General features: G+C 40.1%; 1 protein-coding gene across 9 annotated transcripts in view; it reads left to right on the top strand.

Moving 5' to 3' along the window:
* Positions 1–26,479, top strand: part of LOC105481342 (dedicator of cytokinesis 10) — a 281,662-nt gene that overhangs the window by 206,787 nt on the left and 48,396 nt on the right. For all 9 annotated transcript variants that reach the window (XM_071073452.1, XM_071073450.1, XM_071073451.1 and 6 more), the window contains exons 25-31: positions 1,268–1,337; positions 4,820–4,933; positions 8,552–8,623; positions 14,053–14,199; positions 19,895–19,978; positions 22,411–22,507; positions 24,761–24,805. In XM_071073452.1, coding sequence (XP_070929553.1) covers positions 1,268–1,337; positions 4,820–4,933; positions 8,552–8,623; positions 14,053–14,199; positions 19,895–19,978; positions 22,411–22,507; positions 24,761–24,805 — 629 coding nt within the window. The remainder of the gene's footprint in view (positions 1–1,267; positions 1,338–4,819; positions 4,934–8,551; positions 8,624–14,052; positions 14,200–19,894; positions 19,979–22,410; positions 22,508–24,760; positions 24,806–26,479) is intronic.

Here is a 26,479-nt window from a genome sequence, read left to right as displayed (position 1 = left end):
TTTCTCTGAAGTAAATGCCCAGAGTGTAATTGCTGGGAGACAAGGTGGTTGCATATTTGATATTTAAGAAAGTGTCTGTTCTCCAGAGTGGCTGTATCATTTTGCATTCCCACAAGAACCTTTTTTTAAAATACTAAATTTTTTAACTGTTCTCACTTTAAATTTGGCTATACTGACTTCTTCCAACATCTCTAATCTGGCCAATGCCTTCACAGATCACAGTTTCTTCTTTATAGAGATAGTGTTTTGAATTAATTATGAAATTTATATTTGTGCTGTTCATTTTTTATAAAAACTTAGTCATAGCATTCTAGAAAAAAAAAATGTTACTTTTGGCATTGAAATGTTTCCAGTATCTTTCTAACTCACAGGCCTGTTACTGACCTCTTTCTGAATGAGGGTTTTTAGCCTAGTTTTTAAAGCAGAGCCTGAAATTCTGGACAATTTAAATATCTCTAATGGCTCCACAACCATCCAGTTCTGGACCCACATTAAAAGTCCCCAACTGTGTCTTCAACTCATGCTCTTTTCAGCATGTGAATGTGTGTCTGTGTTGGCAAGACTCCTAAATATTGCAGCAGATAGATCTGTTGAAAATTCTGAGATATTCCTGAGCACCATAGCCACGGAGTTATAGTGTTAATGTGAAAAAAGAAAAAAAACGCCGTAAAAAGAAAAAAAGCCATGGAGCTATAGTAGTGTTCATGTGAAAAAAGATCCACCTGTACCATCACTGCTACTGGAAACCCCAACCCAGCTACGGGAAAAACAAAGCAAAACAAACCAACTGCATCTTAACCTAATTACTTCTTCCGAAAGCATATATACTGCCCATAGGTCGGAAGGCAAGCCCTTTTCAAATGAAATATGATTATTAATTTGAAGTTAAAGGTCTAAAATTTCAATTAGGCACTAAAAGTAATCCCTTTTGCAAAAAGATAATGTCAAAAATGCACAGACCATACTTAGCACATTCAACTTGGACAAAAAGTCTCCATTGTGATATTACAACACTACTTATATCTTTGTGTTTCAAAGTTTCAAAGTTGGAAATGGCTCATTGATGGAAATGGTCATCGATGCTATAGATATTAAATGCCCAGTATTGGATATGGGGGTGAGAAGGGCAAGGAAGGAGTCAGGGATTGGTTCATTCATTCACCCGGTAACTATTAAATACCCAATTTACGAAGCACTGTAATGACAAACTAAAGCGGGATTTTTCTGCCCTCTCCAGAAAGACCACTGATCAGCTTTGCTTTTCCAGGGTTCTGACCGACATTGTGGCCAAGTGCCATGACGAACAGCTGGATCATTCTGTCCAGTCATATATTAAGGTATGAAATGCCTCTTGGAAATTGCTCATATCCCTTGTGCTGTGTGGCTTGTCTCATTTCCTGTGTGCAGTAAGTGGGAAGTTTTCTCCCTTTAACTGAGTGGCGCCCATCACAGTAATATCAGGAATTCCCCTTAGCTACTTAGAATTCCATCTCTTTGCATTAATGGGCGAGGTGAATTTTTAAACGTATAAGTAATGTGTACCTGTGCAAATAAATAATTAAATGGGGAGAGAGAGGAAAGAAAAAGATAGAGGAGAAGACTCAAGTGCTATGCTTTTGAAGTCAACATTACAAGTAAATGAGATTCCTGTGTTAATTTAAGGAAGACCTTCCTATTGGTTTGTTGAATGCTCTGTGTTTCCTCTGCAATGCTTTCTTAGCTCTTTCTATTGTTTTCTCAGGCATTATTTCATTTTCCCAGTTACTGTATATTTGTACCTGCTTCTGGTATGTTAAGTCCTTTATCTTCTGGCATGAACCACTTGCCCATTCCATCAGTGTGCACTGCTTCTTCCAGTGTCCTATGTCAAGTGTTCACTCAGAGATGCTTCTATTCTCATTTCCAGTTGGCCTGTGGATTAATGCCAGTGAACTTGTGATGATGTTCGTGTTTTCGTAGTTCCCACCTAAATGTCATCCTCTTTAATGAAAAGAAAGAACCCATCCAGAAATACAGAAGAGTATCTTAAATTACTTTATAATACATAGAGGATCTAAATATCTAATCTTTTTCCTATGCATAGATTAAATCTTTTTGAGACACAGCTTTTTCATCAAAAAACTATATTCTCTTAATATGTATGCACAGACAGATACTAACATATTCAAGATGTCTAGAAACTTGTTTTTTAAAAAAAATTGGCTTGGTGTGGTGGCTCACGCCTGTAATCCCAGCATACTGGGAGGCCGAGGTGGGCAGATCACGAGGTCAGGAGATTGAGACCATCCTGGCTAACACAGTGAAACCCCATCTCTACTAAAAATACAAAAAAAAATTAGCCAGGCGTGATCGTGGGTGCCTGTAGTCCCATTACTCGGGAGGCTGAGGCAGGAGAATGGCGTGAACCCAGGAGGCAGAGCTTGCAGTGAGCCAAGATCGCGCCACTGCGCTCCAGCCAGGGCAACAGAGCGAGACTCCATCTCAAAAAAAAAAAATCCTCGCTCCCATAAAAGGAAGTAACCAGAAATTGCATTCTGGAGAGAACCCCTCTAAGATACCATCTGGAAGGAAATATTTTTCGTTAACAATTTTTATATCCATATGTTTTCTATCTGTCAGAAATGTTGGTTGTCTTCCCAAATACCAAAGTATGAGTGTGTGCCCTTTTTAAACATAGGCTACATGCCGAAAATAGTTACTTCACAATAATTTCTTACGGTATAATTTTACCCAATAAGATCCACATCTCAGTTGTGAAAAGCCAGTTCCACCTACACATGCCTTTTTAGTTTGCTCCCTAAGATAGGGTCATAGCTTAGTTTTATAGAGTATCGATGAATTTACCATTCAACAGAATCACCTCGAGAGGTTTCACCCTCTCAATGCTTACCCCAATGTTTCATTTCAATCCTTAAAGGGACTGAGAGAGAAAGAGAAAAAAAGTTCTTGACCCATCTTATACACAGGCATCTCCATTTCAACACATATTATTTTCCTCATGTCAGTGAAATCATTGAAAATTACTTTAAGAATTCTCCTGTGTTGTGACTATTTTTGTGATTACCAAGGCTAGCTCTTTGTGAGAACCTCAAATCTCAGACTCTCTACTGATGATGCTCCTGGAGAGATGCATTAGAAATGCATCCTGGTGTGGCCCTTATTTTTAACCAGGATATCTGAAATACCCAATAGGACCATCTCACGTTATAATACAGGAGATTATCTACTTAGGTTGCTTTAAGTGATTTAAATCCAAAAATACACCTCTGTGGAATTTTAGGCTGATAACAATTTTATAATAAATTTTAACATATCTAAAATACCTCCTAATAAATATCATCAACTCACATTTTACTCTGGAAAGAACACTAAGCTGGCAAGTAAGAGACTAGATTCTAGTCAATTCTAGACTGTAGCAGTCAGCCTCTCTGAACCTCAGTTTTCTCCTCTGTGATGTGCGATGAAATGACCAAAGGAACATTCAGCTCTATCATTCTGTGACTGGACTCAGTGCATGCTTGAATGTCCTCGAAAGATGTGACATTCAATGCAATTTGTATTTATTCAGAAGTTATCTAAACACCATTTCAAGTTCAGTGGTGCTAAATGCTGCTAACTCACTTCATCTACAATATTCAAAATGCACACATACACCATGCCTTTTTCAAAGATGCGTGGCTAAAGCCAGTCTAATTAAATGCCATGGTTAACAGTGATTTGTAGCACTGATGGGTTATAGTCAACATTTTAAAATAATATTTCAGTGCCAGTTTAAATGCCCTTCAGGCTGAATAACTGTGCATGGCATGAGCTCATTGATGACACTGCTCTCATCTGAGGTACAATCCATGAGAGGGAAAAATTGTATTACTCTTGATCTTATCTAGTTTCATGCATCCATTAACTTCATCTTTCTTCTTTGAGATGAGCTTGGAGAAGTCAAATCCCACCAAGACAAGTTAGGTAGCCAGTGTGCTACAAAGTTTAAAGAAACAGTTACAGATCCAAAAGCTCATGTACCTCTATGTTAAGCCATTCATTCTCTTTCCTGCCTTCACTCTCAATTATAGTGAAATCTGAATTGTGAAAATTATGAAGAAATGTCCTTCCATGAGGCAAACCCAACTCATAAGTGAAATATTATAATTCAGTAATAAGCATTTTATATTTGAACTTTATGGATGTGCATAAATTGATACTGATATTCTTAAGAGATGAAGAAATACTGAAAACTAGCCATTACATGCACTCAGTGGTGCATGCCAAAACCAATCTTCTGAGGGAAAAAAATAAGTATGCACCATTTGTTATCTTACTGATGGCCAATGTTCATGAACGCCTTGATAGATGTGTCTAAGCATGGGATGATAGACCCTGGGTTTGTGGGGAGCTCACCTACTGGCCTCTGGAAGGCACCGGCTTCCCCACTTGGCTATTTGAGTGGGTGCTCTACCCTTTCAGGATGAAGAATTGCTACCATGCCACCTGTTACCAATGGAGGAAGGAGAAGGGGAATGTGTCCTAAGTAGGTGGGTCAAAGCCCTCCATGTTTCCTTGAACGTGTTAAATGGCTCTCCGGCTCTTTCTCTTGATTTCTACAAAGAGTTTCAAGGAGAGCTTAGGTGAGCAAGGCCCGACTTCTGCAAAGCCCTAAATAGGAACAGTTGTGTCTTGCTCTTATCATTGGGCCTGCATTTATTTCACGGCAAAATCTGGCATGAGCAGATAATTTTGAGATATGAGTTATTCACATGGCATAGTTTTTGAAGCTTCATTTTTCAAAGTATTTAACTTTATTCACTTTTTGGATTTTCTTCAGTTCGTGTTCAAGACCAGGGCATGCAAGGAGAGGACTGTACATGAGGAACTGGCTAAAAATGTGACTGGTCTTTTGAAATCAAATGACTCAACAACAGTAAAGCATGTCCTAAAGGTAAGAATTTAAAGATGGTCCTTTAATGTGAGTACTAGGCATGGATCATGCTTATCCCTGGAAAATGATAGGAGTCATTGATGTAGACTGTTTCTCTTGCAGTTTCCAGCATTAAGATTCATATTGAAAATTAGCATATAAAGATACTAAGCAAAAGAGATCTATATCAAGACAACATACAAAAAAGTAAAATGGGCTGGGTGTGGTGACTCACCCCTGTAATCCCAGCACTTTGGGAGGCCGAGATGGGCAGATCACTTGAGGTCAGGAGTTCAAGACCAGCCTGGCCAACATGGTGAAACCCCATCTCTACTAAAACTACAAAAACAAAATTAGCCAGGAGTGGTGGTGCGCGTCTGTAATCCCAGCTACTCAGGAGGTGGAGGCAGGGGAATCGCTTGAACCCGGGAGGCAGAGGTTGCAGTGAGCTGAGATCATGCCATTGCACTGCAGCCTGGGCAACAAGACCAGATAGATAGGTAGGTAGGTAGGTAGGTAGGTAGGTAGGTAGGTAGATAGATAGATAGATAGATAGACAGACAGATATTGTATGTTAGAAAAGAAGATGCATTGGAAAAATTATAGAACTGGTAAGAATTGGGCATTGTGAGTACTGAAGGTGTAGGGGAGAGTTGAAATTTTAAATAGAGTGATCAGGATGTATCTGATGGAGAAGGTAATTCTTGAGTAAAAAAAAAAAAAAAAAAAAAAAAAAAATGTGAAGGCAAAGAGGGTGCTGGCCATGGAGATGCTCAGAGGGAAAGACCTGCATGAAGTCATCAGGCAGCAGCACGGCTGGTGTGTCTGCAGGAGACAGGGAGGACACTGTGGCTGGAGCCAAGTGAGCAGAAAGAAAAAAAAAAAAAGATGGAAGATGAAGTCATGGAAGCCACTGGAGGCTTGGCAGTTAGCACAGGCCTGGCTTTCCCACTCAGAGCAGAACGGGGATTTGTGTCATTGGAAGGTTTTGCACAGAGGAGTAATGTTTTAAACCAAGCTGACCTTGGTTTAAAAGAATCCCTCTGACTGCTGTGTTGAGAATCGACTACAGTGGGGTGAAAATGGAGACCGCAACCACTCGAGGGGCTATCAGAGAGGCAGGATCCTCTGTGGAGAGTTGCTGCTCAGTTAAAATACGGAGTGAAGAGAATGCTCGGAGAAGAACTGCATCTTCAGGAGATTGTGCTAATGATGGACCATGTGCTCTGGAAGGCGGGGCGGGCGGGTTTCAGGAGACGGGAGGCAGTGGAGTGTGCAGATACATAAGGGAACGTGTGGAGAGGGCAGCAGAGGAGTCAAGGTTTCATCTGTCATCAGACGTAAACAGGCAAAAGCTCAATTTCATTAGTGCTGGTGGATTCAAGGAAAATAGTGGAGGCAGGCCAGAGTGCTAAGGGGTGGAGAGGGGCAGGAGTCTGTTGAATTAAGAGACAAATGTTGGAACACTTGACATGATGGCTAAAAATATTTTGGACAAGATTAGGGTGAGAGGATTGCAGCAGTGTGCCTGGGATTCATTCATATTCCTAACAACATGTTTCACTTCTAATAGCCATTAGAATGCTGTTGGAGTGCTAGGATAGTATTGGTAGCCATTTCCATTTCTTACTAAGAAGTGATCACTCCATTAAGCCATAGCTGCCTTTGTAGAACAGCAATCCCTTCTCTTTTTGATCTGAGCCAGTCTTTCGGAATTAGGACTATGTTGTCAAAAGTTTATAGCAGCCTTGTTTGTATGAGCTTAAAACAGGATATAATCCAAATGCCCATTGACAGTAGAGCAGGTAAGTACGTGGTGATTATATATGTCATGTGGTGACCGTAGGTGATCCCCCCAGCTACATGCTTCAACATAAACGAACCACAGAACAGAGTTTGTTGAATGAAAAAGGCAATCTCAGAAGAATACATAGAGGACAGTTCCATTTATATGAAGTTCAGTGGCCAGATGAACTAAATATCCCTTCATTGTATAAGCATTCATAGCAAAATTGTGAAGTAAAGTAAAGGGAATGATTAACACAAAATTTAAAACTGTTACTGTGGTGGAAGGGGTGGGAAGCAGAGAGGATGCAAGGGGTGCGTTCTTGAAACTGTACATATACAATATGACTTTTTGTAGCTAAGTGTCACCCTTAGGCCCAAGAAAGAAGGGTGCCCATCCTGGGGTGTGCTTTGCTTTTCTCATACTGCACCCATCCTCATAGGCCAAGGTTTAAGAGGAGCTAAGAGAATAAAGAGAATAAGCCCACCAGGAGCCCCTACCTCCCCTTCTAGACCTGTAAGGAACCCCAAGACCCTCTTGCTGAAGGTCCTATAGGCGGATTCCCAGGCCTGCTTCAATCTCTGTCCCAAGCCCTCCAGGACCTCCAGAGGACAGGTCTTAATGCCTGAGTGCAACACTAGACCCCATTAAGGAGCTATTTGTGGCAGGGAGGAGGGTCGCGTTGTGGATAGCACTCAGATGTGCAGGCTGGACAGTTTCCAAAAGAGCTCAGGTGAACAAGGTCCTACCTCTGCAAAGCCCTAAGTAGGAACAAGTGTGTACTGCTCTTATCATTGGGCCTGCATTTATTTCATGACAAAATCTGGTATGAGCAGATAATTTTGAGATATTAGTTATTTAGGTGACATAAGTTTTGAAGCTTTGTTTTTTAAAGTACTTAACACATATGCACCAGGCCCCTCAAGGGGGAGGACAGAGCCTTGGGCGAGAAGAAAAGGGTTAGGCCAGGCCCTGTGCCCCCTAGGACCTCACACACTGGTGCGGCATTCCAAGGTGTTATGAAGTTTTGTTTGTCGAGGTAGGAGGATCAAATATATTTTATTTAACACCTTTTCAGCTTGACTTCCAACTTCTAGATATTTAGACATATGACCTTCCATTTTCACCCTTGCCTCTAACCTTTGAAATTTTAGGGGTGAGCCTGGTACAATAAAAAGTTTGTTTAGGTCGGGCTTGGTGGCTCACGACTGTAATCACAGGACTTTGGGAGGCTGAGGCAGGAGGATCACCTAAGCCCAGGAGTTCAAGACCAGCCTGGGCAACATGGTAAAACCCTGTCTCTACAAAAAACACAAAAAGTTAGCTGGGCATGGTGCACACATCTGTAGTCCCAGGTATCCAGGAGACTGAGGTGGGAGAATCACCTGAGCCGGAGAGTTCAAGGCTGCAGTGAGCCGTGATAGCACCACTGCACTCCAGTCTGGCAACAGAGTGAGATGGTCTCAAAAAAAAAAAAAAAAAAAAAAGTTTGTTTAGTTTTGTTTCACTAAGTGAAACAACTAGAACATCCCTTGAATAAATATTTCGTAAAATAACAGCTTAGTCAGTCATGCCAAGTAAACTTGTAACTTGTTTTAAATGTTTTTTGAGAGGATTGAGAAACTGAAATGTCTGACATTTACTTTTACCACTAGAACTTTTTATCCCATTTTATAGTGGGATAAAAATCATCCCACTATAATAGTGAATATTTTACTGCTCTAATTCATTTAGTTTCAAAGAACACATTTTAACATAACAATGTTATAGTATATTACATATTACAAAGAAAAAAATTATCATTATTTTACCATAGGATAATAAATGTCTCGTTGCCTTTTTTTTCCTAATAGCATTCCTGGTTCTTCTTTGCAATTATCCTAAAATCGATGGCACAGCACTTGATTGAAACAAATAAAATCCAGGTAAGAACATCAGTAATATAATATTATAATATGTTTACAATATTATCCAACAATTGCACTAATGATTATGCTGTCATTAGTTCCATTTTTACTTGCTTTATAAACCTTAGCAATTTACAATAATTACTTTATAAGTAGGAGAAATGATTGTGTACATCTGCACAGGCCCTTCAGAAGCAGATACCAAGACAATATTGGAAATGCAAAAGATGTATTGGAGGGAAGTAACTATAAAGGATAAAAGGAACAGGAAAAAGAAATGGGAAAGTCTGATGCCTGTAAATGAAAAGCGGGAAGGAAGGAGGACTGGCTAGGAAGAGTCTCACAGTGATAAGGTTTTAGCTGGGCTAATGGGAAGTCTGAGAGCAAAGAGTTGTCATTAGAGGAACCCTGCACTGGGGAGGCCATCTGACTCTAGGACCTCTGCAAGCTAAGTCATTGACTGGGAGCAGCCTGGGGAGAGGGTAGCCTTGGCATGAATGCTGGAGCAGATCCCAAGATACAGCAGCTCTTTATATTCCTCCACTAGATTCTGTCTTGAAGAAACATTTGAGCAATGCACATTCCTGGCTGCCACATTCCAAGTTTGCATGACATATTGTACATGTTCATGAATCTGCTTCCCCACAGGCCTCTCCTCCTGAAAGGAAGGAAGCTTAGAAGAGGGACCCTGATGGAATTAACTAAAGCCCCTGCCATGGCTTTTCAGGAGCCTACGTATTACTCATCATCTCCCGTCACAACCCTCCATTCTAGATCCCTCTCACCCTAGCTAGCAGCTCCAAAGGTCTTGGTGACTCACCTGGTGATGTAACCCAAACCCTCATTCTAGAGTGGTCTTGGCCTCAGGTCATCTACTGTACTCACACTAGAGTTGGTACATGTGGCCATTCACAGTTACAATGGAGTGAGGAAGACCAAGAAGCAGCCAAGTAGATCACCTGAGTTCCACACACATTTCTCTCAGCCCCCATTGTGGGTAAGGTCAAGGGAAGACCTTTGGCATTGCCCTTGCCCCACGTGGAGAGTAAATCAGAACAATGCTGCATGAGGTGGGGTTGGTGGTGTACAGTGATGTTGTTTTGATTTACTCTTTTGGTGGGGGAGAAGCAGCGTCAGAAGCTCCCACCTGGCCTCCCCCTCTAGGCTACCTCCACAGACCAAGCACCCCATGGAAGGTTACTCCAAATGCCAATTTTACTAATACAAATTATACATTTGGGACCAGTTACATGACTATTGGGGGAGATCTTTGAACCCAATGGATCTACTGTTAACAGAACTTTAGTCAGGACTCCACTTTTAATCCCTGTAAGTGCCCACTCTATCAGGGTGATGCTTTTCATTTCTGGATATCAGTGTCAACTCAGATCCTGTGTCCAACAGTCCTTGAACTGTATTCCCTTCTTCTCAGTGTAGAGTAGCCTGAGTAAATGGCTACAGGGCCCTTTGGAGAAGAACTGATAGACTCATTACACTACGTACCTACTGCATTGTTGCAGCAGAGGCTTTCCTTTAGGGACTCCATCACCTCTTCATTCAATGTGTACCAGATCTGAATTGTGACTCAGGTCCAGGAACAGAGAAAGGAACCATGACTATTCATTAGAATGAACATCCTCATCTTCCAGTTGCCCATTCTTGCCTTCTTTGTTAATATGATGTACCACCATTGCTGGTTGCTGTCTGTTTTGTCCCTAGGAGTTCCAGGTATCATTAACCAGCTCTACAACTCCCTGAGAGTTGGTCCCTCTTGGCTTCCCCACCAGTCTTGCCATTTGTCATGATACTCACAGCCTCCTGGCTCCTAAGATTAAGCGTAGCACATGGCCTCTGTTGTTTTGGTGATCCCTGATCCCCATGGCTGCTCATGAGCCAATGCTGTGACTGCTGCTCCTGCCAACAGATGGGAAACGCCCCTGACTTTCTTAACGATATTGGTCCCCAGCACCTTCTTGATGGCCGTGGTGCATGCTGTCTTCTGGGCCTGCCTGGGGAACTTGATATGCTGGTGGATCTTCTGGTCTCAATTAATATCCATTCCCACATATCCATCTCTCTCCACCTCTTTATTTTTTCCTCTATCCTCTGCCAGGACAACCAGACATTTCCACTTCGCTTAAAGTAGGCCATCTCTGGATTCTCAGAGCAACCCTAGCAGTGAGTTGCTCATCCCGTGAGTCCTTATTTAATCCCGTGTTCTGAAAAAGCACCTCCATGTCAATGCATTCTAAGTTACCTGCCCTTACTTTCTGGCCCACATCCTCAATGTCCAATTGCAGAGGTTCTGCCCTACCTCCTGGTGGTACATGCTAGCTAATTTTTATAGCCCCTTTGGGTGTATTCTCTTTCTTGCTTTTTTTAGGACTAGCAAGCCCCCAGCTGGGTTAAGCTAGGATTTAACCTCCAGGTATTGTCCTGATCACCAGAAGGAGAGGCGGGACAGCTCCTCAAGGGTTTGCCTGATTCCTAGCAGGGAGAAGCCTCTGCAATATCATCTTGCATGGGAGGAGTGCTGACACTTAATGGGGAGGAATTAAACTTCTGCCAGCACTAAGGCTTCAGGGAAGTATGCAGATCCACTTCCTCAGAGTCATCCATCCAGAGGTCCTCATCCACGCTCTAGGCCCCAAGTCTTTCTAACCACGGCCTTGATCTTAGCATGACAGAAATGCCTTGCTGGACCTTTAATTGTCTGTAGAGTTCCATAACTCTTAACTCGTAAATCCTGTGTTTGCTTTTCTGCTGTATCTGCTTTCCACTTCTGGAGATGAGAACCTCCTACCTGGGAGGGAGAGAAAATCTAACACAAAGATAAAAATGGTTCGTATCTCGCTGTCATTAAGCTCTACTGGGGTCAGGAAACCTCACTGTTGAAATTCCTGCTCTGTCACTAACTTGTTAGCTGATGAAAATGACGCTTCACATCTCAGTGCCTGTTTTCTCATCGGTAAGAAGAGTGGATTGGACTAAAACTCTCTTCTAGTTCCTACCAATATGCATCTGCTTGTATAGACAGGTCACAAAACACACCTGTGAGCAGCCTAAGAATAAATGAACTGATAATAGCCAGCATGATTGTGTCCAGCAGTTTGTCTTCCCCGATAGAGGTATGCTTTTCATGACCCCCTTCAGTGGTAACCCTCACACCCTAGTCTTCTTTCAGGAGCGCTGCACCTTTCACTCTCTAACCATCTCTCATCATCTCACAGTGGGAAAAGACCTGATACCATCTTTTTTCTTTTTTTTTTCCGAGACCGAATTTCGCTCTGTCGCTCACGCTGGAGTGCAGTGGCACGATCTTGGCTCACTGCAAGCTCCACCTCCTGGGTTGAAGCGATGCTCCTGCCTCAGCCTCCCAAGTAGCTGGGATTACAGGCGCATGCCACCACGGCCAGCTAATTTTTGCATTTTTAGTAGAGACGGGGTTTCACCATGTTGGCCAGACTGGTCTCCAACTCCTGACCTCAGGTGATCCACCTACCTCAGCCTCCCAAAGTGCTGGAATTACAGGCATGAGCCACCATGCCTGGCCCATTTTTTTTTTTTTTTCCTTGAGACAAGGTCTCACTCCTGTTGCCCAGGCTGGAGTGCAGTGGCACAATCATAGCTCACTGCAGCCTCAACTTCCCCAACTTAGGTGATTCTCCCACCTCAGCATCCCTAGTAGCTGGGACTACAAGCACGGCCACCAAGCCTAGCTAATATGAGAGCGAGCGAGCGAGAGAGAGAGAGATGACAGATAGAAGATAGATAGATGATAGATAGATAGATAGATAGATAGATAGATAGATAGATAGTAGATAGATAGATGATAGAAGATAGATGATAGATGATAGAGATAGAAGATAGATAGATAGATGATAGATAGTAGATAGATGATAGAGATAGAAGATAGATGATAGATAGAAGATAGATGATAGATAGATAGAAGATAGATAGATTGATAGATAGATAGATAGATAGATAGATAGATAGATAGATAGATAATATATATTTAGTAAAATGGGGTTTCTTCATGTTGCCCAGGCTGGTCTGGAACTCTTGGGCTTAAGTGATCCACCCACCTCAGCCTCCCAAAGTACTGGGATTACAGGCGTGAGCCATTGTGCCCAGCCCTGATATTATCTTTTGACACCAAAGCATTCATAGTAAACTTTCCCCAAGCTATTTGTGGCGCCTGTAATCCTAGCTACTTGGGAGGCTGAGGTGGGGGAATCACTTGAACCCAGGAGGCGGAGGTTGCAGTGAGCTGAGATCACACCATTGCACTCCAGTCTGGGTGACACAGAAAGACCCTGTCTCCAAAAAAAAAAAAAAAAAAGGGCCGAGTCTGGGTTGGAAGAACTCAGCTGCCTCAAACATTCTCTTCATATAGGAGTCCAAACAGGAGGGATGGATTTCTGGACCTGAAATGGTCTTTTGGGATCCCTAGAGCTTTATTCAGTGGATGTAATGTCATCTCACAGCCAAGCCCTTCTTTATCTTGACTTGTGAGGCTCCATTGGTGCCTCTTAACTATGTCTTATACTAGGACCAGGGAGTTAAAACTAGCTGGGACTCACCATGTATCAGAGGACATTTCAAACCAGTATCTGTACTCATTCAGTTATTCATTTATTAATTTCTTAAAGTTGTTTATTGGGGGAATTCCTAGTTGTAAAAAAATCAAAATAGTTTATTTTAAAATGAAATAGAGGGGCCAGGTGCGGTGGCTCACACCTGTAATCCCAGCACTTTGGGAGGCCAAGGTGGGTCGATCACCCGAGGTCAGGAGTTCAAGACCAGCCTGGCCAACATGGCGAGACCCTGTCTCTACTAAAAATACAAAAATTAGCTGGGTGTGGTGGCAGGTGCCTGTAATCCCAGCTACTCGGGAGGCTGCGGCAGGAGAATCACCTGAACCCAGGAGGCGGAGGTTGCAGTGAGCTGAGATTATGCCATTGCACTCCAGCCTGGGCAACAACAGCGAAACTCCATCTCAAAAAAATAATAATAATAAAATAAAATAAAATGAAATAGAGAACTACATGTCCAAAATATCTAGAATAATGTTCATTAAATCATTAATAGTAGCTATTCCCTGAGAGGGAAGGAGGGGAAGTAAGATGTGACAGGTCACAGAAAAGGTTCACGTTTTACTTTGTACATTGCTACATTGTTTCAATAGTTTGCAATTAATATTTATGATTGACTTTTATTATAAGGTGAAAATTTAATTGACCAAAATTGAAGGAAACATTAAATAAAAATGATGGAAATCATGACCTTGAAATTAAAAGGCTTCTATTTTATTATTGCTTTCAAGTTTTCAAAAGGATTCTTTTTATTTGATGACCTATAAAATAAAGTAAATCTTTCGATTGATATTTCCTCAGCTTAATATTTCACATGCCACATTATAAAGAAATAATCCATTCTTTCCTTAGCTTCCCCGGCCTCAGAGATTTCCTGAATCTTACCAAAATGAATTGGACAATCTTGTCATGGTCCTATCCGACCATGTGATTTGGAAATACAAGGATGCACTTGAAGAAACGAGAAGAGCAAACCACAGCGTTGCCAGATTTCTCAAGGTACAGTTATATGAGATCACAGTTCTATTCAAGGCCCCATGTTGGTGGATGCAAGATAGTCTAAACGTTCATCAGTTCACATCTTCATGTATGATGAAAAATCAAAACTAGCACTGTCAGATGAAAACTTTCATTTATACATCTTTCCTGCTTTGAAATAATTTTTAATTTTTTTTTTCCAATTTGAAGTTTTATTGAATAAAGACTAAGGTTACAGGGCCGGGCGCGATGGCCCACGCTTGTAATCCCGGCACTTTGGGAGGCCGAGGCGGGCGGATCATGAGGTCAAGAGATAGAGACCATCCTGGCCAACATGGTGAAACCCCATGTCTACTAAAAATACAAAACTTAGCTGGGCGTGGTGGCACATGCCTGTAGTCCCAGCTACTCGGGAGGCTGAGGCAGGAGAATCACTTGAATCTGGGAGGCGGAGGTTGCAGTGAGCTGAGATCACACCACTGAACTCTAGTCTGGTGACAGAGTGAGACTCCGTCTCACAGGAAAAAAAAAAAAAAAGAAAACTAAGGTTAGAGCAAAGTATCCATTTGAGTGTAGTCAAATCATAGTACTTCTAAATATATTTGAAGAGAAAAAATGAAATTTTTAAAAGGGAAGCTGCACTACAGTAATATTGTCTCGGGCATTTCTGCCCTTGAAAGTGATGTTATAATGGCTTTAGGTCTGACAGTGATACCAAATAGCCACTTTTTGAAAACCTTCAGGAATTTAGCATTTTTGTTTATTATCTCCAGACTCTTTTTATTCTTTCTTTCTTTTTGAGACAGGATCTCACTCTTGTCACCCAAACTGGAGCACAGTGGCGTGATCACAGGTCCCTGCAGCCTCAGTCTCCCTGGGCTCATGCGATCCTCCCGCCTCAGCCTCCCGAGTAGCTAGGACCACAGACACACACCACCAAACCTAGCTAATGGTTGTATTTTTTGTGGAGACGGGGTTTTGCCATGTAGCCCAGGCTGGTTTCAAACTCCTGAGCTCAAGCGACTGGCCTCCCAAAGTGCTGGGATGACAGGTGTGAGCCACCAAGCTTGACCTAGGCTGTTTTTTACATTATGAAAAGATCACACTGATCCCATGAAAGAAAAATTATCAAGTAAAGCACTGAGCAACTACTTACTAAACTGGATATGTATGGAAATTAGTTATATTTCATTGGGTTACAACCATTTATATTGAGCTGAGAGGAAAGAAATGCAAAGTCAAAGAAAAAACTAAGATACATAATTACAATATACAATTTAACAGATGATGCATGCAGTTAGAAAGACAATAGTTTTCTGTGCCTCCTTCTTTTGTCTAACTCTTGACTACTGTAACCTTTATGAAGTCATCTGACTTGTTTCTTAATGGTAGTCACCAGAACTTATGGGTGGGTGTGAGAGGGTATAAATAAATGCTAATAATATACAGTTAAAAGCCTATAGAAGTAGAAAATGAGCCCAGCTTGTCAGTGGAGAGCTTTAATCCAGCCTAATTTTCTTTTTTAATGTGTTAAAAACTATTTCAAATTATACACTATATGTGTTCTTACCCTGAATTTATTTTTTTCTTTAAGGTTTTGTCTCTGATTTTAACTTTTTCCTTGCTTCCAGAAAGAGATAAGAATAAGTGTTAAAGGGGAAAAGTTTACAGGGGGGAAAAATTACTGTAGTTTTATACCACGTTTTAAGACCTATGGGAATAAAGTTTATTGCTATGCTAGTTGTTTACTAGGAAACTTAGAATTATATATAGTTCAATTTGCAAATAAAATATATTGCAAGAAACATCTGAAATATTCTTCCCTAAACTACAAAAAAATGACAGATAAGCAAGTCTCTAAAAAAGGGAAGAGACCCCATAGTTGCCCTCCTTATTACTAATTTGAAGTTTTAATGGCATTTATTTGACACATAAAATTAAAACAAAATTGGAACACTTATTAGATGAATCATTTGAACTAGGAGAGAAGAAAAGAAAGGAAAAGAAAGTGATTTTTGAAAATGTAAAACTGAACATCGTCATTTGGTGCAAGTCCAATACGTTTGAATTTTCAGCTGCTCAACACAGCCCACTCCCAGTGCTGATGTCATAAATCTCTTATATTTCCAGCAAACAGTAGTTGTTTGCTCAATTGGGGCTTCAAATGACTGCTACCTCTTTTTGTTATTGAAGTCTACATTAGCAGTCAACTACTGTGAATTAGTCAACGTTGGAATTTGACAATTAAAATATTATTGACACTCCACGGGTTGCTCAAAATTGGTCTCCACGAATCAAGAAGAACCTCTGGGAACCAGTGTGTGGGCATGTAAAAATATTCTACGTTAAAAGGTAGCCTCCCTTAGCCCACATTATGGGAAAGTAATATTTTTTCAGCAATTTATGCCAAACAGCTGGTACATTTCTCAACTATTCTCTCAGTGAAGTAGATAGGATTCAAATGAATGCAGCTTTTGTCATTTTTCTTTTTGCCGCCCACCTGGGTCACAGCTCCACTTATCTGAACATACCTATTTAGACACGCTCTTTATGAAGCACAATACCAAGATGGGAGCAAAGACGGATCCATTCTGATTTTTATTTTCCTGATTGGATAGCCATATCTTTTAGCCCTTTCGCCTGACTAACCACTGCTTTGTTTCAATGAGCTTTTGAAAAACATTTGGAAATCACCTAATATGAGAGAGAGACTTGGTTTGTTAGCAAAATATGTTTAAAGAAACATCTGTGGTATTTCTCTCTAAATATCAGATAAGGATGGATAAGCAAGTCTCTAAAAAGGGAAAACCCTTCACATCTCCTCTACTTGGCTTAAATAGTCTGTGCTTTTGGAACAGATGAATATTTTCCATAGAGCTCCTCTGTGCAAAATTTGCTGCTGGTGGCACATGAGCTAAAGGTCTAACACGCGGGCAAAGGAAACGCGTCCAAGGTGAAAAAGAAAATGGGGCGGGGGAGGCAGTGGTTTTGTAAATTATGTAAGGAAAGGACAAGACATTCATGTGGTTTGTTTTGAAATGTGAAGGTTCATAACTCATCTCTCAACCAATTGTGAAGTAAAATTCTCATTGCTCTCACAGTTGGTGAAATAAAATAAATAAATTTTTTATTATCATATATTTTAACAGATAATTTAGAATATTTGGTCCTTAGTTTATTCAACCAAACTGTGAAAAAAGTTTGGTAGGGTCTAAGTTATCTTCTAAATTAAGAGTCTGCACACTTTTTATGTAAAGAGCCAAATACTAAATATTTTTAGCTTTATAAGCCATACAGTCTCTGCCACGACTACCCAACTCTGCAATTGCAGCACAAAAACAGTAATTCGCCATACACAATATGTAAAGGACTGAGTGTGACTGTGTTCCAGTAAAACTTTTATTTAAAAAAAGAATGGCAGTGGGCCAGATTTGGCCCATGGGGCATAGTTTACCAAAACCTGCTACAATTTATTTTCTATTAATATAAAAGATGAATATAAATTATCTTAAAATGAAATGAGAGAGGCCCCTCCAGGCCTCAGCCATAAGCAAGAGAGCCACTGCCCCTGGGGGTCAAGAAGATGCTAAAACAGATCAGATTCAGGGCCCAGGGCAAGAGGGACACACTACACTTGGTGAAGCCAGACCTGAGGGAGGGCTTTTTGCAGGAAGACAGCTGACTCTGGAGACCTTTCACCCTAGGAATGATCCCCTTTCACCCTCACTGCTCCTTGGAAAGAGGATGCCAAGCTGATCACATAGAAGGTCTTTCCTCACAGTCAAGAAACCTCAAGTTGATTCTTCTACTCCCCAGCACCACTTTCTCCCCACAGTCCCCATTTATGAGTGCTGGAGACAGGTCTCCTTCAACGTTCTTCACAGGTCTTATCTGCAGAGCAGCCGCCACAGTCTCTGCGATGTAGCAGTCACCATCCCTACTCTGGACTAGTTCAAAGACAGGACTCACCAGGCCCCCCTTCATGCAGTCAAACAGCCCTGCATCTTTGCCAAAGACTTCCCCAGGGCTCCTTTCTCCTTCTCTTTCTTGGGAAGTTTCTAGAGCATAGAGATGTGCTGGGTGGTCTCCCTCTCCTCTGCAAGATGAGGCAGGGCCCCTGCTATTCCAAGGGTGGCCAGGTTGGGACTTCCTCCTGCAAATGGAGAGCCTGGGAGACAGGAGCCAGCTCAGTGCAGAAGGCACCAAGGCCCCTTTCCTTCCCCCCTCCCCATTTGGCTCTGTCTTTTTAGGCTATGATTATACTGTGGTGTCTACCTCTCTCCCACTATTCTATTGAGACATGTGAGGACTCGGAAGCCATTAACTTTTTACTGAATGAAGAATTATTGAAAGAACTAAAATTTATATTTAAAATGAAAATATAGATGAGGCCATGTACTAACACAGTCATGAATAGGTACATTTAAAAATTCAAAAGAAAGTAAAGAAAAATTGAAAGGAAAAGCAAAACAACAATATAAATGACCTAACATTTCGAAGAACAACTTTGGAGAAAATAGCTCTTGCTTACACACAGGTGTATTTCAAGAGGAGACTTTTCACTTGGTCCACTCTCTATTAGCAAGATTTTATGTGTAGTCCTGTCTGAGAAAAGAGAGTTGTGAGTAAAACTGAGGAGAGATTCCAAGAAATGCAAAACCACTTTAATGGACCATCCTGGACTCTTTGGACAAGAAAGAAGCACTCCACACCAGCTGTGGAATTTTCCCAAGCACCATGTTGACTCACACCCACGTGGGTGAATAGAATGAGACTCACACACCAAGTGATGAGCTGCAGATCCACTGTGGGAGACACCTGCTCTAGTGCCTCCCCAGATCCTACATTGGGAACTATGGTCCTTTCCTCCTGCTCCACACTTCGCCTGTGCAGTCTTTGGCCACGGTAGCTTGGTTACTGGTTACATGACCATCCATCTTTTAGAGAGACAGCAAGTGCTCCTTCAAGCCTACTTACTGTTTAAGACTCTCCTTGATACAGTAAAGAGAAATTTGACCACAGAATAAGACAGGTAGTGAGCAGCTCACTGATAGAAATCTTAGGATCTCCTTCCTTCGGCCTTGAAATGCAAGCTTCCTCAGCTGGTGAGGAGAGGAGCTACTCTGTTGAAAGGGCCCAGTGAGATTTAAAAGGCTTTCCTGACCCATCTCTACCACTCCTCATTATGACCCAGTGTATACAGGAGAAGATCTACAACCCCAGAAGTGTGAAATAGAATTACTGAAAGAAAATAATAAAATGTAACTAAGTGGTTAAAAAAGTAGACAACCGAAAGCTAAAGCTTTCTGTATAAAAAAGAAGGGGCTATAATATTTCATTGCAAAGCTCCAGTGACATTTTATAACATCAATAAATCTAGATTTGTAGCTTTCTGATTGATATTTTTGTTTTGTTCAGTTATACTTTCATTTTGTTTTTCTTTCAACTTTTCTGTTTTCTTCTGAATTTTTAAATGTACCTATTCTCTGTTAGTATATTGCCTCATTTCATTTTCATTTTTAATATAAATTTTAGTTATTTTAGTTGCCATATGTGGATGACTGCTTAAACATATTTAGGAGATTTCTAAAATACCTAATTATACAACACATTTAGTTCAGTGTTATTTTACCTCAATATATTTAATCATATTTTCTAAAATCTTTAATAGATTCTTCAAGTAAAAGTTTTTGAATTTAGAATTTATCTATTTTAGCGTTGCTTTACGTTTATGGACCGAGGCTATGTGTTTAAGATGGTCAACAATTACATCAGCATGTTCTCCTCCGGTGACCTCAAGGTAAGAACCATGTACAGGAGTGATCGTTTTCTAAACTATGGCATTGTAAATAAATAAAGTAGTCTCTGTGGATACCTGCTTAAGTCATTAACCTATCCATTCTCTGTATCAGAAAGTGATTTCTACGCTAAGGAGAGGCAGCCTTTTAATGGTTCATCTGCTGAGTATGCCTACCAAGTCCTCCCTTAATGCGGACAAAGGAGAGTGGAATGAAAGTGTTTGGTTTACATTTCATTTCTATTTCCTGTGGGTGGTGAAGAGAATGGCTCTTTGTAGCTACAATTCCTACAGTCCAGTTTGCCCTAGACTGGCTTGGTTTTAGCACTGAAAGTCCTACTTCCCTGGAAACCTTTAAGTCCTGGGCAAAATGGGACAGTTGAATGCCCTACCCAAACAGGGGTATATGTTGGGGAGATGTAAAGAGAACTCTAGAGCAGTGGTTCCTAGACCAGAGAGGTAGCATCACTTGGGAACTGAACTGCTGGTAATGGAGCCCAGAAGTCTGTTTTAACAGGACCTCTAGGTGATTCTTACGCACTCTCAGGTTTGAGAACCACTGAGCTATGGTTATGACACATGCTGGAGAGAACTTAGACTGGAAATGGGCCAGATGATGAAAGTTGGATCAATTACTGTTCTTTGGGTTGCAAGCAACAGAAACTGACTCCAATTTGAGCAAAAGGGAATTGACTGGGAAGGTATTGGGAGTAAACAGCATTGATGAAGCAGCTGCAGAAGCAGGCTTTGAAAAGAGCAGGGGCCAAGCCTTTTCAAGCACAAGGAATACAGTCATGCGTCACTTAATGACAGAGACACGTACTGAGAAAAGCATTGTTAGACAATTTCATCACTGTGTGATTATCATTGAGTGTACTTACACAAACCCAGCTGGTATATATCCTACTCCATTATATAGCTCTGTTCTCATTGTATGGGACCACCATTGTATATATGGTCTGTCTTTCACCAAAATGTTATGTGGGGTCTGACAATAATTGCAAATGAAGAACCATTTGGCCAGGGTGCTGCTGCAACTGCTTAAATGAATCAACTGAAGCCATTTTCTCCCCCCAACACTCTGCTTCAGATTCACTTTCCATAGAGGAAGTGTGTGAGCAACCTGCTTTGGGTCACATGCTTGCCTCTTAAGAAGGGAAGACAGGGCATATGAATTAATAATTCTCTGTTAACCTTTACCCACTGTGAAGGAGGCCAGTCCTCAAGGGAAATTATCTAGGTATTTGAAAAGAACAATGGATTTAGACCAGTTAAAAATAAATAATGAGACTCTTACAGCCTTTCATGTCATGCTTAGGTGCTTAAACATTATTTTTGGGAGATGGGGTGCAGTGGAGATTTACTTTTGACCAGAGGTACATGATTTTATGTCATTTGGTTTTGAAAATCCAATTCTCCCTCTAAATATTTTTTTGAAAGTATATTCTTTATTTGTGCTCCTCTCATGCATGAAATTTGCAGAATAGACCTAAATTATATATTTTCAAAGACCAAACAGAATGTTCTCAGTGTAAAATAGTTAAAATATAATTTAATAATGCTTCTGTTCACTTTGATGTACAAAAGTTTAAGTCAAATACTATCCTTTTTGAAATGGCAGCATTTTAAATTATTAACTAAAGTTGCCACAAAATATAACTCTAAAATATCTGAGTAAATGGGATATATTTTATTTTGTGAGCTGAGATTAGTGAATATAATGATGATCATCAAACTTAAGTCTTAAAACATGGTTACTTAGCATGCATAAGAGTGAAAATAGAGCAGTTAGGAACATGCTAATTTTTCCTACTGATGTGGCTTTTCTTGACTTCTGTGTTACAGTAGACTTTGGCCGTGCCTGGACTCCATTTATCTCTGTCTAACTCAAACATTATTGGAAAGACAGACTTATTTCCAAGGGCAGGGAGGAAAGGGGAATTAAATAATGTATTATGTGAACATGTAGCATACAGAGTTTCACTCTAATTTTATGTGATACACACCATTGTCTTCCTTAGCTCTGGATGGTAGGCCCTCATTGTAGAGGTCTGTTTCATTATCTGAGTGTAGTCTTTGAGAGAATTCTGTGCATGTGTTACAGCAGAAATTTTTTTCAGAATAAATGTGTCATGATACATGCTAAAAGAAGCTACAAAATATGACTCAGTAGGATCTTATCTCATAGAAGCTACACGTAGGTTACAAATGGGATTATTTCCTGAGGAGGCTGTGACCAGTTTCCAAAAGTAGGGAGCTTAACTACAGTTCAGAGGGGACAAAATCCTTTCAACTTAATTACCTAGTGGTCCTACAAGTATACGGTAACTACTTTTTCTTTTTAGGGATAAGATTCAAGTGCAGATTTTGTTTGTTTGTTTTTATTCAGTTTCTTGGTCTGTAAGTCATAGTCATTTAGCTTGCCTCTCTTTCAGACCTTGTGTCAGTATAAATTTGATTTTCTTCAAGAAGTATGTCAACATGAACACTTTATTCCTTTGTGTCTGCCCATAAGATCAGCAAACATTCCAGGTAATAAAATTCCCGGAATTTTCATCAGTTCCTGCAAAGTGAATGCTTTTGTTTGTTCGTTTTACCTTTTGTTTATTATTATTTTCCTGTTTCCTCAGTCATAATTTTGTTTGAAGCTGTCCCATGGGTATCAGACGCAGGTAATCAGAATTAAATTAAAATGCAAAAGAAGTTGTTGGCGTGTGGTGATGAATGCAGCTTCATATTCCTCAATTTTTGAGTGTTTCCCTTTTTATTAAAGAGAAGGCCAACAAAATTATAAACCTGATGATTGTAAATCAAATAATTTGAACCTAGAGGCACCTTACTGGCTCCAAAAGACAGCTTTCCTTTGATTTTGACACATAGGGAAGAGAAGTACTATATATATAATTTATAAATATTATATATAAAAATATATATGTGTTATGGTAGAGAGTATTACCCATGTAGACATCAAAAACTAATCAAACATCAAGATGCAAATAAAATAATAAAATTATTTAGGAGCATGAAATACTTTATTACTAAGCAATGAGTAAACTATTTATGAGGTACAGTTTTTTTCTGGGGGTGGGGGTTGTTTTGTTTTTCAGGCAGAGTCTCACTCTGTCACCCAGGCTGGGAGTGCAGTCGCGTGATCTTGGCTCACTGCAACCTCTGTCTCCCAGGTTTGAGCAATTCTCTCACCTCAGCCTCCTGAGTAGCTCAGACTACAGGTGTGTGCCACCTCACCTGGCTAATTTTGGTATGTTTAGTAGACAGGAGGTTTCACCATGTTGGCCAGGCTGGTCTCCAACTCCTGACCTCAGGTGATCCGCCTACCTCAGTCTCTCAAAGTGCTGGGATTACAGGTGTGAGCCACCACGCCCAGCCAAGAGACATATTTGCTTTGATATTCACAAACGCAAACACTAAGATTGGTAGAGAGCCTCATACTTCCTTAACCTATTAGCTTACACTAGTATTCTGGAGGGAAAATTACATTATCAAGTCTATAAAAGTTTTGCCATTTTAATCTTAAATATAATCTATATAATATTCCAATTTTTTCTAATTTATGAAGCATATTTCATAGAAAATAGGGTAGAAATGGTATATTAGATAATAATGCTTTAAGGTTTTTACTTTGTTCTGAATTTATTTTTGTTTTATAAATTAGTGACAAGTTATTATTGGTTAGACAGGCTGATTGAGATATTAAAGATGACCAAATCTTTATTCGGTCATTTTTATTTCAATTGCTTACTGTGTTAGTCCATTGTCCCACTGCTATAAAGAACTACCTAAGACTGGGTAATTTATGAAGAAAAGAGGTTGAATTGACTCACAGTGCCATATGGCTGGAAGCCCTCAGGAAACTTACAATCAAGGCAGAAGGTGAAGGGGAAGTAAGGACCTTCTTCACATGGCGACAGGAGAGAGAAAGGGAGAGAGCAGGAAGTGCCACACTTTAAAACCATCGGCTCTCAAGAGAACTCACTTACTGTCATGAGAACAGCATGGGGGAAACTGTCTCCATGATCCAATCACCTCCCACCAGGTACCTCCCAAAACACGTGTGGATTACAATTCAAGATGAAATTTGAGTGGGGGCAGAGTCAAACTATATTACTTACTACTAGTCAGTAGCTCAGAGAAAATCCTGATAGTCTCTTTGTAGATCTGATACTATAAATAATGAACATAAAAATATGTTTCATAGCAGGCAAAGTTCTGACAGAAAAATAGATGCTCAAGTAGAAGGCTAACAATTAGAATAATTCTGCTCATGACTCTTTTTTAAGAAAACAAATAGGCTGGGTGTGATGGCTCATGCCTGTAATCCCAGCACTTTGGGAGGTCGAGGCAGGCAGATCACCTGAGGTCAGGAGTTTGAGATCAGCCTGGCCAACATGGCAAAACCCCGTCTCTACTAAAAATACAAAAATCAGCCAGGCGCAGTGGTAGGCACCTGTAATCCCAGCTACTTGGGAGACTGAGGCAGGAGAATCGCTTGAATCCAGGAGGCAGAGGTTGCAGCCAGCCAAGATCGTGCTACTGCACTCCAGCCTGGGTGACAGAGCCAGACTCTGTCTCAAAAAAAAAAAAAAAAAAAAAAAAAAAAAGGAAACAAATAACCTAAGACATTCTCCTTGAAAATTGGCAATACTGAAGACTCACATTTTTAAATAAGATAGTTTAATTGTTCAGTATAAACTACACATAATGAATCTATATGTATCTGAGTATGTATATGTATATATCTGAACTTTTTATTTATATTAAATTCAGATCCTTTGACGCCTTCAGAATCAACTCAAGAGTTACATGCATCAGGTAAGTGATTATTACCTTATCTAAGCATCAGTAACCACCTAGTAATCCAGTAATATTGACAACTATAAATACTATAAATTTCCAGCTTCTGGGTGCTCATAAGTATTCATATATTTAATATCATATAATAAAAATATTCAAAAAGTTGACTGTTTTCTTGTCACAGATAGCTTAATGATTGCCTAATTTCAATTCTTTCATATTTTATTCTCCAGAGGTTGGAAATATTTTTTAATTTCCCAAAGCATCTGAAATTTCCTTAATTTGTATCATAAATGAAATTCCCAGATATATATAATAGCAAGCTTGTTCAATGTAACTGACTTTATTTGATACGTGTCTTTTCCTAAACCACAACCTGGTCTGATCAATCTTGTTAAGACAGAGGATATTAGTATAAGTTTATTTTGTCTGAAATAGGTTAGTAACTTAAAATGGTCTAGGCAAACCTTTTCTGTAGTCATAGATGGGAATTTAAAAGTTGTGTTCTATTCCTGGATCTTCAGTATTACGATGTCACTAAGAAATTTATTTAACCTGAAGCCCTGTGAACTTCCATATTCAGTAGCTTCTTTATGGACTAAAAAAGTCAGTATGTTTAATTTGCTATTGGTCATCTATGAGCTGGAATATTCTAATAGTTAATTATATTAATCATACCTCCCTATGGGTTGTCTTGCAGATCAAATAGGATAATGCACATAAAGTGCTTAGCCTAGTGCTAGCAGACAGCAGGTTGTATACATGGGTGCTAGTACTACTGTTTTCCCCCAGCCTTACTGAGGTAAAATTGACAAAAATTGGGCGCGGTGGCTCACGCCTGTAATCTCAACACTTTGGGAGGCCGAGGCAAGCAAATCACTTGAGGCCAGGAGTTCAACATCATCCTGGCTAACACGGCGAAACCTCATCTCTACTAAAAATAGAAAAATCAGCTGGGCGTGGTGGTATACGCCTGTATTCTGAGCTTCTCGGAAGGTTCAGGCACAATAATCATTTGAACCCTGGTAGCAGAGGTTGCAGTGAGCCAAGATCGTGCCACTGCACTCCAGCCTGGGCAACACAGCAAGACTCTGTCTCAAAAAATCATAATAATTTTATATATTTAAGGTGGAAAACATGATGTTTTGATATATGTGTGCATTGTGAAATGATTACTACAATCAAGCAAACACCTCATATAGTTTTATGTCTGTACGATTAAAGTAATTAAGGTCCACTCACTTAATAGATTTCAAATATACAATATTGTATTATGAATGATTCTTACTATGCTACATATTTGACTTCCACAATTTATTCATCTTATAACTGAAAGTTTGTATCCTTTGACTAAAATCCACCTCCCATTTCTCCCATTCACCAGCCCATGGCAACCATCTTTCTACTCCGTGCTTCTATGAGTTTAACTTCAATAGTTTCGTAGAAACTTATGGGAGTACAAGTATAATTTTGTTACATACATAGATTGCATAGTGGTGAAGTCAAGGCTTTTAGGATATCCATCATCCAAATAATGTACTTTGTACCTATTAAGTAGTCTCTTATTGTCCACCAGAGCTTGACTTCTTTAGATTCCACATATTAACTGAGATCATGCAGTATTTGTCATTCTGTGTTTGGCTTATTTCACTTAGCATAATGACTTTTAGGTTCACCTGCATTGTCATAAAT

Source organism: Macaca nemestrina, chromosome 11 (assembly GCF_043159975.1).
Source record: "Macaca nemestrina isolate mMacNem1 chromosome 11, mMacNem.hap1, whole genome shotgun sequence".
Classification (NCBI taxonomy): domain Eukaryota; kingdom Metazoa; phylum Chordata; class Mammalia; order Primates; family Cercopithecidae; genus Macaca; species Macaca nemestrina.
This window is presented reverse-complemented; position numbering and strand designations above follow the sequence as displayed.